Below are 13,511 nucleotides of genomic sequence, written 5' to 3' on the forward strand. Positions count from 1 at the left end.
GCCCCAGTAGCTTGGCTACTCCCCTTTACACATTGGATGACATGGGGATGGACACTGAGCAATAGGATGTGAGGACTTATATTTTATACAACCCTGTAGCCTCCCCAGATCTATGCAACCATGACACTAAGGTGATGTTATTAACTAAAACTCCCTGCTTGGAAGTTGGAATTGACCTATGTCAGTTCCATTTGGGTTAAAATCTTCCCTGAAGCTGCATGAAGACTTGTGTTATGTCATGGCATAGAAGGGCTGGGAGTATCCCTGACACCCCATAAACACCAGTGACCCAATAGTATAGGAGTGGTGCTGTCTGGGTTCTGGGTTACACACACACACTTTTCTTGTTTTCTGGGTTTCCTTGCTGCATTACCCTGAGACAGAAACAACTCAGACAGAGCCAAAGGATTCTTTTTTTAATTGAGCAAGGTATGACAGGTACTGCAAGAAGAGTGGAACCAGGGGACAGCTGTTCAGACGCGCAGAACCTGCCTGCAGCAGCTCCTTTACTGTCTCCTGGTACAAACACACTGGCAGTGCCCTCCAGAGCTGGAGCACCCTTCTGCGAGATGAAACACTATAGGGAAGAAGCACGAGTAAGGAACAATCTGCATGATGCTTCTAGACTCAGCCCTTAGGCATTTTTGCAGCTGAATTTTGTCAGGGAGTGTGTGCCTTTCCAGGGCACGCTGTAGATCTGGAAGGAGCAGAGTGCCTTCTGCAAAAGGGAACAAAGAGAAACAATCAGTGTGTGAAGCTACAGCAAAGACAAACACCCACTCCGGGATGACGGAACAAGTGTATGCAATGATGGAAGCGAAACCCTTCTCCCTTCTGAGTCCCAGGACACTTTGCAGGGTGTGTTCATCCCTATTATGGGACGGCATGTGTCCCCTTTCCTGGCTCCACAAGAACATATTCTTCAGCCCCAGCACAGCTTGTTAAGTAAGGAGTAGCCTTTTAAAGTGTGGGAGCCTTAGAGGTCAAGGCAGTGGAAAAGGCTCAGGGCCCATGAACCCTCTACCTAAGTACTAAGAGCGCCACCAGGAAAGAAGCACGGGCAGAGGACACATCTCTAAACGTGGCAAGGTATAGGGAAGGAATATAAGGGAAATGTAGCAATCACCACAACCATGGTGTCACAACCCTGCAGACATGGCAGAAGAGGCACAGAAGACTTCAACCATTAAATAGGTTCTGTTCTCTTTCATGTGGTCTTGGCAGGTAGCTCGGGTTAGGATTAAACAGAGCCTTTCTCCCCAGCAAGAATACTTGCAGTTGCTTCTAGCTCAGTAGGGAATAACTGAACATCAATACCCCAATTCCCAGGATAAATTAATTCAGCAATTAATCATGTGCAAATAAACCCCTCCCCTATAGGGATACACATCTGCATTGGCATGAACATACATGTGCCCAACACCTGTATCCATTTATGAATCACCATTAGTAACACTTTTGCCTGCACGATTGCCCTTAGGCTGATATTAAGTACATACCCTCATCAGATGGGGCTGGTCATGGAAAGGACAGTCAGTCAAATTTGTCTGGGACTTGGTACATGTAGTTCGGCCCATCTCCACATCCAAAAGATAGTTTACTCCAGCCACGAGCTACAGTGAGAAGAGCAGGATTCAACAGTCCAGTCAAGTGACTTCCACACAGCTGCCTTCCATCACAGACCTGAAGTGTTTACCTAGGACTTATGCCTGGATTCATAGGCAGCCAGAAATCTCACCCATAGACAAGCGCCCCAGGCTCTGTTGGTAATTCTTTTATTCTGAGCAACTCTGACAAGTTGTCATATGTAGCTGACTAAGAGGAGAAGCAGAACACAAAAGGCAGAAGCTAGCACTGACAAACCTTTCTGTGCATTGGGAAGGAAAGGATCAGGACTGGGGAAAGAGAGCCAGGGTGTTCTAGGAGCCTAGGATTGTTCTCTGAGCATAAGCAAAGGCTCTGGGCTGCAGTGTGGGATTAACTCAATTCTGACTGTGGCTCCTCAGGCTCAGACACAGTAGCACTGGAGGAGAGACAGACCTTCCCCATTCACCATACGCAGCCTAGAGAGAACATATTTACCTAGGATTCCTTCCTTTCAGGGACAAGAGGACATGGGATGCTTCACACACAGGGATGTTTCAAGTCAGAGGGAAGACAGCCCTTAAATGTCTTCTCCTTCAGAGAGATTCTCCAGAATTTTCTCAAGCATGTCATTTCCCTGTAGGTCTTCCATTTGCAATTTAAGAATAGCACTTATCCCTCTCCCCATAATGGGGCACACCAGACCAACTTGTCAGAAATGTGAAGCACAGACTGAGGGACATAGGTGGGGGGTGGAGTGGGGCAGGGCTCTGTGTACTGATTGCCCCGCAGGACCAAAAACATAGCTCTTGATTTGGGAGAATGTCCTGATTTTCCTACCAGTTAAATGAGACCTGCAGACCAAAGAACCTATAACTCCCTATGCTTTGCTCCATCTGTTGCCACAGTTAAGAGGTACACTGGCCATCAAGGTCCAAGGGAGCTGGGAAGTGGAGTTTTTTGAAGGTTGATCATAGCAGCTGGAGAAATAAACAGAGCAGGATTTAACTCGTTTGCATTTTCAAGAGAAGGTAGAAATGAGCTCTACACACTGGCATACAACTCTCTGTGGCCTAAAGTCTGGGCCTCCTTTGGGTCAACTTTGGGGCTTTAGCAGCTCCTGTGGCTAGCTCCTCTGTCAGAATCTAAATCTAAGGTAGTCTCTCCATCTACTCAGTGGGTGGAGGGTGATCTGAGCTATTTTGGGGGTAATTAGCAAACCCCCTGAGGGATATCCTGAGGATATTCCAGAGTCACAAGTAGAGGGAAGCAAGGCTTCCTAGAACAGCTAGACAGCACCTTCTGAGAAGACCCAAGGGGACCTGCCTGGTGACCTGCACCAACATGAGTCAAGAAACTCAGACACCAATCTACACAGTTATGTGTCTCTTAAGGATAGAGGCTCCTTTTGAGAAAGGTGCCCTGGGCACACTGTGTACAAGCTAATAAGGCTGCAGCATCAAAGGGTCATTTACATGTGAGGTTCACCCCATCACAAACCGAGTCATGGCTGAAGGGAGCCTGACCGTGTGGTACAGGACTGATCACCACAGCTGTCTGGACCATTCCACATTGCTATGAAAACAGCAAGGCAGCGCAGGCACTGCTCAGAGAAAAACAGGCTGCCAGACTGGATAGAAATGGCCCTTGCTAGGAGAGTCCATAGTGTAGACCAGCAAACTGAAGCTTTGAGTGAAGGAACTGAGTGTTTGTGGGTTCCCAATTTTCCAAATGGAATCTTGGGTATGTAGAGAATGTCCTTGTTTTCTGGAAGTGTTGACTCTGAAAGTATACACAAAAATAAGTGACTATAAACACACACCCAGGTACACGTGCTCCTGAGTAGAGCAAAGAGATTGGAACATGGCCAGGTGTTTACTGGAAGGATGGGGTGAAATCTGCCCGTCTGTCAGAATAAGTTTCAAGTAGAGCGATTATTCAGTGAAGGCAGCTGTGAAGCCTATTTATCCTTCTCCCAGATCATTAGCAGTTGACATTGACCCCAGGCGGCTAAGGGAGGTGAGCTCCGCCCAGGGAGTGTTTGGCCTACATCTTTAGTACCTCCTCTCGGTGTCCTTTTGGAAACAGAGCTAGAAGGCCCACCCGCTGGGCTCTTCTGAGTTCCAGAATAAACAAAAGATGAATGCTAACACAATGAGGAGACCTGAGAAGAAAGGAAGGGAGAGGACCGCTCCCATAAGAAGCACAGGTGTTGACTAACAACTGTAGATGCAAACCGCGCCCTAACTAGGGGTGCCTGGGTGGGAGCAGCCTGGAGACATCCGGAGAGCAGGGGACAGCGGGGACACGTACCTGCTTACGAGCTCTCACCACCTGTATGGCGCGGCTGTGGTACGCATCGTTGTTGCCCTTGTTGTACTCGCTCACAGCGAAGTCCAACGCTCGCCGCACGCCTTCCTCGTTGACATCTGCCTCCTCCGGGGCTCCCAACATTCGCGGGCCTTGCTTTGGGGTCGCCGCCCAGGCCACGGCCAGGACGGCCAGCAGGAGCAGCATTGAGCGCAGCGGGCTGGCCATGGTTGGCTAGGACAAAGGGATAAAGGTCCAACAGGACTCTGAGTTGGTGCAGAACAGAGGCTGCTCCACTGAGCGACTTTTACCCAATTGTTAGGGACCCGCCCTCCTCTCCCGGCTCCTCCTTTTCCGGCGGCCACCCTCCCTTTTCCGTCTGCTCCCTAGCCCTACTCCCGGCCCCGCCTTCTCTTCGGAACTGCTCCGCCCTCCCTCTGCTTCAGTCAGCTTCTAGTGTGTTATTGCCTTGTAGGTTAGATACCTCTTAAAGAGCTGCCCAATTCCTGTTCCCACTTCCTCACCCATCCCCTGCTGAGCCTCCCCTCCCCCATCCCTGCCCCCGTCCCTCCCTTCCTTCTTCACTCTTAGCTTTCTGTTATTCCCAGTTCCTCTTTCTTCTGGGCCCTCTTCTACAGCCTTCCCCTTTTACTCCAAGTTCCCTGTTTCATGAAGTGTGGTTTCACCAGAGAAGTCATTGCTCTCTGGACCATAATATGCCTGTGACATCTGAACCCTGTTTCTCCAGAAAGGAAAAGGGCAACGAGTCTTTAATTTCCTGGATCTTCAGAGTTCAGCCTAGATCACTTGATGGAGAGCAGGGTCACAATGTGGGAATGCTTGGAGCAGGGCCATTATTTCATTTTTCTGAAGGCCCTGTCCTAAGATACTTGTTAAAGGAAAATGAATTGATCTTGGGGGAGTGGGGAAGTGTGCAGCATTCTGTGTAACTACTCATTATCCTTAAAGAAACCGTCCTAGGCTTCTTACTAGACCAGGCCACTCTAGGGCCTGGAGACACCACAGGAGGCCAAGCCCCCGAATGGACAGTGTAACAGGCTGTCCAGTATATTCATCTAAGATGAACCCGTGTGTCTTTTATGCTTCCTAATAGACAGGTTAAAAACTACAGTATGAGGCTGGGTATGATGGCTCATGTATTTAATTCCAGTACATGGAAGGCAGAAGTAGGTAGATCTGTGTTCAAGACCAGCTTGGTCTACATCTCTGGTTCCAGGCCAGCAAGGGCTACACAGTGAAATCTTGAAGAGGAAGAAAAAAAAAAAAAAAAAAAAAGCAGGGCTACACAGTGAGACCCTGTTGTTAAAAAACAGACAGACAGACAAATCAGTGATAACAAAACCCAAACATTGAATATTTTAATACATTTTATTTAACCTATCAAATGTAATTTCAACATATAATAATAACTCTTAAGAAAACAGCTTATATTCCTTAATGTGTATAGTAATCCTTTAGAGTCTGTGTATATTTGTAAGATTTAGGACCAATGTTCACTCAGTCTGACCCCACTTCCCACATCTGCTAACTGCTGATGCTGGTGGCTATAATACTGCATAAGGTTTAAGCGCTAAGGCTTAATGTTTGTACTAGTGGTAGTATGGGAGGTGATCAGTAATTAAGATCAGATGATTATAATGCTCTGTAGAAAGTGAGATAGGGGGAGCAAGAGATGGGTGCCAGTAGATATTAGTTGAAAGATCCTTTGGGATTTAAACAGTCAAGGAGTTCCACCTAGACCAGGGAGACAGCACCAGTCAGAAGGAATGACCCCTGCTTAGGTGATGAGGTCCAACAGGGCTTTTCTGTTTAGAAACAAGGAACACTGGGAAGGGGTAAGTTTACATAAGCAGGGAAGGGGTAGGGCCAGGACTCTAACTCTGGCAGCTGTGTGGATGCTGGAGGAAGGTTGGGGGTTGAGGGCTATGGGACAAGCTAGGGAGAGGGCAGGCAGCTGAGGATGAGCATCCAAGCACCAGGTCTGTTCTGGTTGCTCCCCTAAGGGAGCCTCACTGTGGGTCTGGTGCTTTCCCCCTGATTGGAAGGTTACATAGTGTCCACTGACTTACCAGGAGTGAGGTATTGTTAACATATAAGAGTTATTTTATGTGTATAAAATAATTTCAATGCGTGCACACAAATCCAGCACATGTGTCTGACCTTATAAAGTTCCCTGGTGCCTTTGTGGTCCTGGTTGGTGCCCACTGGACCCTTGCCAGCGCATCTGTCCCTGGAGCTTCATTCTTCTGTCTATTCTTGGACTTCCTGTAAACATGCAGTGAGAGCCGTGTCTGGCCCTTTGGGTCAGAAGCACCATGAGGTTCCTTTGCACTGTTTCCTTAACCAGAGTCTTCGTTCCCTTTCTCTTCAGGCAGAATATATGCTCAAGCGGATACTGTGTAGGCGGACACACCCTCCAGCTCAGGATCAAGCAAGCCCATGCTCACTATGCACCGCTGGGAGTGGACAGGGTAGAGTAGAGTTCTATGCAGATAGCTGACATTATTTCTTCTTTCAACCCCACTCTCTTAACGCTCTGTACTAGAAAATGACTCTGTGACAAATGAGCTGGTAGTGAAGGTATCTGGTTTTGAGAGGAACACTGGAAGTCCCTGCACTCTCAAAGGATACAAAGAAGGATTACGTTGGGGGCGGTAGGTACTGGTAACTTAGTGTCATCTCTGCTCTGACCTTGGGTCTGGGCTCTGGATTAGACCCTATCAGCAGGAATCTAACAGATACTAACAATGTCACTAATGAGTATTTATGTTAAGGATTAGAATAGGGGACCATGAGGCATTGCTATAACCTAACCCCACTATGAGTAATAATGTTCATGTTGCCCTACAAGGTAAAGCACCTGCGGCAAGAATAGCAATTGTCATTTGTACAGTGGAAATCGTTAAACACTTGTATGTGATATTTTCCTAGATAAATAGGAAAGGGGAGGCAGACTGACAGACAGACTGGAAAGAGGGCTGCATCTGGCCAGGTCTCTCTGAGCAGAATGCTGGGTAGACATTGGATTTTTCAGGGGCTCTAATCTCAGGACCATTGTTTTACAGAGAGTGAGTTGAACCAGGGAGAGCCCTCCTTATCCCATCATTTCTCACTAGAAAGAAGGTCCAAGGTGGACTAATGTGGATGGGAGCATGTTGGAGAGAAGTGATATGCATGTTGACATCTGTGACCATACTGCCTGCCATATCTCTATTATAAGGTTGGCTCAGATTTATTTGAGAGAGTAGGTGACCTGTGAGTGGTACCCCTGATCCCCAAGGGTCAGACACCACAGAATTGTATTTTCCAGAACTGTAAGGACAGCTTCCAGTTAGGTGCAGTAAGAGGTGGAAAGTGAGACAACTCTTGGGCAAAAAGTCTGCTTATTCTTCATCTAGTTCCCCTGGAGGCAGGGCTGGAAGTGGCAAAGAGATGGCAGGCTTCAGTGGTCACAACTCAGCAAAAGAGCAGTTTGTGTCCTGGGGCCTGCAGTTTCGAGATAAACTATTGACATTCCAGACATTCTGAGAAAAGCAGGAAGCCAAGAGCTGAGCCACAGGGCTGCATGCAATATAAAGTAGTCTACCTGTCCGGGAGAGAAACTGACTCCCTCTGACAGAGGAGACTCAGGGAACCCTGTTCTCTGCTTGTGTGGCTGCTGATTTCTTGATCTGAATTAGAGGGGAGATGAAGGGGTGATAGAAAGCCTCTGTAATAATAAGTGGATATTCTCTGGATATGGTGGGGCAGGCCTATAATCCTAGCTATAGAGGAGGCTGAAGCAGGAACTACATAGTGAGAACCTATCTCAAAACATAAAGTAAAAAGAGTGTCAGAGATGTAACTCAGTGATAGAGGGCTTACTTACCATGTGTGAGACACTTGGTTTAATTCCAAGTATCACACATAAACAAACAAACAAACAGTGGGTTGAAATGACGCTATTTTTAGATCAGTGGCTAAACAGATAAAACACCACCAAGTGTTGCAAGAGACAAGATCAAATAGGTTGAGAGTTGAGATCCTGAATATTTAAGTCTTGAGCTCTTAAGAATATAGCGTCTATGGTTGCTGCTTAGAGTGATCAAGTCATAGGTTTTCTGATCTCCTTCTTAGAATAGGAGAGGCCGGGCGTGGTGGCGCACGCCTTTAATCCCAGAACTCGGGAGGCAGAGGCAGGCGGATTTCTGAGTTCGAGGCCAGCCTGGTCTACAGAGTGAGTTCCAGGACAGCCAAGGCTACACAGANCTGGTCTACAGAGTGAGTTCCAGGACAGCCAAGGCTACACAGAGAAACCCTGCCTCAAAAAACCAAAAAAAAAAAAAAAAAAAAAAAAAAAAAAAGAATAGGAGAGCCTGAAGCTTCCCTTAGAGAGTGCCTGGGGCTCTTTGAGGTTGGGCTCTAAAGTCCCCTGTGCACACACTTCTGTATTTTCTCCCTTCTCTCTTTTTCCTGTTACCAATCCATGGTGTGATGGGTGCTTCCAGGTTGTGTGCTCAAGCTTCAGTGCAGCGTTAGGGCTGGGGTGGCATTGATCCCTCGTCACTGGAAACTGTGATGTGTTCCATGTAGACAGATGTGGGCGAGCAGTGCCTAGTGTTTTCTATGTGACTGTTTTACAACTCACAGGAAGGTAGATACTGTCTATTCTGCTAGTCTTGAGTTCAGGTTGCTTCTTATTCTCAGACTATTTATAAGAGTAGAGGCAGGGATGGATTTGCTGCAGCCTAGTGGAGAGGCATAGTGAAAGGACTTCTGAGGACACAGGCAGCTGCTGACTGGAGCAGCAGGATGCTCCACCCATTTTTCTGGGCTTCAGCTTACAAGCTCCCACCAAGAGGAAAACAGAATGGCTGGCTTGAGGTGAGAACTCCCTTTCAAGATTGACTCCCAAGTGGTCAGAAGTTCTGTCTAACCCACAGGACAGGCTGGTGGTCGGCCTCTCAGTGCTGTGCAACTGAAACTTACCCCCTTTAACAGGGTGTCAGAGAAAATAACTCCTGCCCTATCTCAGACAGAGTACACATGTGTTTTAACCACACTGAGATCATGTGGAGGTTATATTTCTAATAGTATTTATTTTATTCTTTTGTCATACATCTCATCCTAATCATGGTATTCCCCTCCCTCTGCTCACTCCCCCTTCAGTTTTTCCCCAAGATATCTTCCACCCCCACCTCAGAAAAGAGCAGACCTCTCAGGGACATCAAACAAATACAGCATAGCAAGCTACAATAAGACCAGGCACATACCATCACATCATGATTGGATAAGGCAGCCCAATAGGAGGGGAAGGGTCCCACAATTATACAAAAGAGTCAGGGACAGTCCCTGCTCCCACTGTTAGGATTTCTATAAGAACACAAAGCTACTAAACTATAACATATATGTAGAAAACTTCAATTAGACACCTTCAGATTCCCTGATCTTGCAAGTTCCCATGAATCAATTGATTCTGTAAGTCTTGTTTTCCTGGTGGGTCCCAAATCCCTTGGGTTTTGGTAATACTACATCTCCCTCCTCAGCAGGACTCCCCGAGCTTCTCCTAATGTTTAACTGTGGATCTCTCCATCTGCTCTCATTAGGTGCTGGATGAAGTCTCTCTGGTCTCTTTGATGATGTTTCTGCTAGGCTCCCATCCTAGCACACTCTGAAGGCAGGACATACTGTAGGTGGAAAGTTTTTTTTTCTTCTTGTTTTGTTTTGTTTTAATTTATTTATTTGTTTTATATGTGTGAGTACAATGTAGCTCTCTTTGGACACACCAGAAGAGAGTATTAGATCCCATTACAGATGGTTGTGAGCTATTATGTAGTGGCTGGAAATTGAACTCAGGATGTCTGGAAGAGCAGTCAGTGCTCTTAACTGCTAAGTCATCTCTCCAGCCCAGTTTGAAAGTGTTGTGGCTGGGTTGATGTCCCAATCCCTCTACTTGAGGCCTTCCTTGTTGATGGTCAATTCAGGCTCCATGTCCCCCATTCCCAGGAGTCTTTGCTAGGGCTATTCTCATAGATTCCATGGGGTTTCTATTGCACTAGGTTTCCACTTCACCCCTGAAATGCCTCCAATTTCAGTCATTTCTCCCGGTATTTTCTCCCTCTCTTCCCTTCTGCCTATGCCTACTGTTCCCAGTCTCAAACTTCTCCTGTCTACCTGTGAAATATATTCTATTTCACCTTTCTGGGGAGATCGTTGATTGCTCCCTTAAGCCCCCCTTGTTGCTTAGCCTCTCTGGGTCTGTGGATTGTAGCATGATTGACTTTTAGTATGCAGCTAATATCAATTTAAGAATGAGTTCATATTTTGTCTTTCTGGGCTTAGGTTAACTCACTCAGGATGATTTGTTCTAGCTCCACTCATTTGCCTGCATATTTCATGTCATTGTTTTTAACATCTGAGTAATACTCCATTGTGTAAATGTACCAAATTTCTTTATTCATTCTTTAGTTGAGGGACATCTAGGTTGCTTTCAGTTTCTGGATATTATGAATAAAGCTGCTATGAACATAGTTCAGCAAGCTTCCTTGTGAAGCTTGGGTGTACTGGGATACCTGTGGTAGTGGTATAGCTGAGTCTTGAGGTAGATTGATTTTCACTTTCCTGAGAAATGGCCATATTGACTTCCAAAGTGTCATGTGCAGTGCAGTTTGCACTCCCACCAGCAGTGAAGGAGTGCTTTCCTTGTTTTACATCCCTACCAGCATGAACTGTATGTTCCTTGCATTTTTGATCTTAGCCATTCAGACAGGTGTAAGATGGAATCTCAAAGTACTTGTGATTTGCTTTTTCCCTGATGGCTAAGGATGTTGAACCTTTCTTTGTTTCTTGGCCATTTGAGATCCCTCTCTTGAGAATTCTGTTTAGATCGGTACTCAGTTTTTTAATTGGATTATTTAGTTTGTTGATGTCTAATTTCTTGAGCTCCTTATATATTTTAGATATATATCCTCTGTCAGATGTGGGGTTGGTGAAGATCTTTTCCAATTCTTGGCTCTGCCATTTTGTTCTATTGATGGTGTCCTTTGCTTTACAGAAACTTCAGTTCTATGAGATCCCATTTGTTAATGCCTTAGTGCTTGTGCTATTGATGTTGTTTCCTGTGCCAAAGCATTCAAGGATATTCCCCACCATCTCTTCTATCAAGTTCAGTATGTATGGTTTTATATTGAGGTCTTTGGTCCACTTGGACTTGAGTTTTGTAGAAGGTTGATAGGTATGTGTTTGCATTTTACATACTGACATTTTGTTAGGAGACAGGTGCCTTAGTCCAGACATGGGAGGAAAACCTCCAGCTTGCTGACAGGGTAAAACCTGAGTTTGTGTTCCCACACGCTGGAACTAACTTTTATCTTGCTTCTTCTGGTTTGCTTATTAACCAGTAAAGGATGTGAAGAGGAACGTTGCTGTTATCTCATTGTCTAGACAAGGTACAGAAGTCATAAATATGTTGCATGTCTTGACTTAATTGATCATGTGCAGCTTGCCCACTCGTGTAACCCTTATCATTCTAAATTTTGGGCCAGAGTCCAAGAGGGGACCTTATTGAATCAAGGACCCTGAAACCAGGTGACCTGGATAAGGCCTAGTAACTTCCTTACTTTGTCACAAGTAACCCCTTGTGTCACAATATGATTGAGCAATGCAACAGCCTACCCTGCTCCCCCTTACTTTGTGTTTCTATCCTATAAAACTGTTGAATGATCTCCCTTCAGCGATGCAGTTTAAATCTTGAACTGGCTGCCTCCTTGCTCTTGTATAAAATAAAACTTTCATTTTTTTAAAGCTTCTATGATGTGAGTTTTCTCGGCTTCCACCCTGAACCCAACAAGACCAGCACCATGTCAAATATTTTTTCCCCATTGTACCTGTCTGTTATTATTCAATACCATGAGGTCTTTTTTGCTACCACAGCTCTGTAGTACACCTTGAAATTAGGGATGGCGATAACTCCTGAACTTCTTTTAATGTATTAGAATTGCTTTAGATATCTTGGTTTTTGTTTTTTGTTTTGTTTTGTTTTGTTTTGTTTTGAATTAAGTTGAGTATTGTTCTTTTGAGATCTTTTAAAGACTTGTGTTGGAATTTTGAAGGTGTTTGCATTAAACCTGTACATCACTTTTGGTAGGATGGCCATTTTTACTATGTTAATCCTGCTGATTCATGAGTATGGGAGATCTTTCCATCTTCTGATATGCTCTTTCATTTCCTTTTTCAAAGACTTGAAGTTTTATCACACAGGCCTTTCATTTACTTGGTTAGAGTTACTCCAAGATATTTTTATATATTTCATGTTTATTGGGAAAGGTGGTGTTTCCCTAATTTCTTTCTCAACCTATCTGCCATTTGTTTTTACTTCCATTTTTAGGTCTTGGACTGTTTTGTTCAATTCCTTCACTTGTTTGATTGTGTTTTCCTGTATTTTTATTGGACATTTTATTTATTCACATTGCAAATGTTATTCCCTTTCTCTGTTTCACCTCGGAAACCCCCCTAACCCACCCAATTCCCCATGCTTCTATGAGGGCCCTCCCCACCCACCCACCCACTCCCACCTCACAGCCCTGGTATTTCCCTACACTGGGGCATTGAGCTTTCATAGGACCAAGGGCCTCTCCTATTGATGCCAAATAAGGCCATTCTTTGGTACATATGCAGATGGAGCCATTCAACCCCCTTAGCTCCTCAGGCCTTCCCCTAACTCCTCCATTGGGGGCCTTGTGCTCAGTCCAGTGATTGGCTGCCAGCATCTGCATCTGTTTTTGTCATGCTGTGGCAGAGTCTCTCAGGAGACACCTATATCAGGCTTGTGTCAGCAAGCACTTCTTGGCATCAGCAATAGTGTCTGGGTTTGGTGTCTGTATATGGGATGGATCCTCAGGTTGGACAGTCTCTGGATGGCTTTTTCTTCAGTCTCTGCTCCACACATTGTCCCTATTATTTACTTTAGACAGGAACAATTCTGGGTTAATTAGTACTCTAACTCCAAACTCCTCTTGTTTGTTTTGAAGAATTCATGTCAACACTTCCTCCCATCATAGATTTATTTTTTTTAACATGATTTGAATAAGTGGTTCTGGTAAGAGGGGGAAAAAAAAAAAAGAAAAGCAAAATTGAAAATGTGGCATGAAGTTCTCAGAAGAAAAGCCACACCCACGTTAATTATTCTGCAAGGCTGATTATCTGGTTTAACCTGTGATTGGGGAATTGGAAGTCCTAGGCCAATAACCAGATTATCTTGGGGTATCTTTAACTCTGTTAAAACCACTCATATCTACCTTTGTATATGACTGAACATCCTGAGACTAGCATGTGAGACATTTTGCGATGTACTAACTTAACAGACTGTTAGCTTATTCCTTTCAAAAAGCTAAGAATGGAATTAGACAGCAGCTGAAACCCATAGCAGAGACAACCTCACCCAATGTTCCTACCAGTAAGTATATTTGATGTCTCTTGTTCTATAAATGTCACTAGTTCATGAAACTGTTGTCATGTCGAAACATCATATGTCAGGTAACCTAAGTCTGAGTTCCCAGGACATGGTCATTCATATTTGACTCCAGAAATAATGTTCATTGCTGCATAGGCTCTTTTAT

General features: G+C 45.1%; 1 protein-coding gene across 1 annotated transcript; it reads right to left on the reverse strand.

Moving 5' to 3' along the window:
- Nucleotides 1–399: 399 nt before the first annotated feature.
- On the reverse strand, nt 400–4,251 carry LOC110288151 (cystatin-C). The gene is made up of 3 exons (XM_021154584.1): nt 3,898–4,251; nt 1,500–1,613; nt 400–718 (listed from the first exon to the last, which is right to left on the reverse strand). Exons 1-3 carry the CDS (start codon nt 4,120–4,122, stop codon nt 635–637), a joined length of 423 nt encoding a protein of 140 aa, XP_021010243.1. The 5' UTR covers nt 4,123–4,251; the 3' UTR covers nt 400–634.
- Between the last annotated feature and the right edge of the window lie 9,260 nt (nt 4,252–13,511).

This window comes from Mus caroli, chromosome 2, assembly GCF_900094665.2.
Source record: "Mus caroli chromosome 2, CAROLI_EIJ_v1.1, whole genome shotgun sequence".
Lineage (NCBI taxonomy): Eukaryota > Metazoa > Chordata > Mammalia > Rodentia > Muridae > Mus > Mus caroli.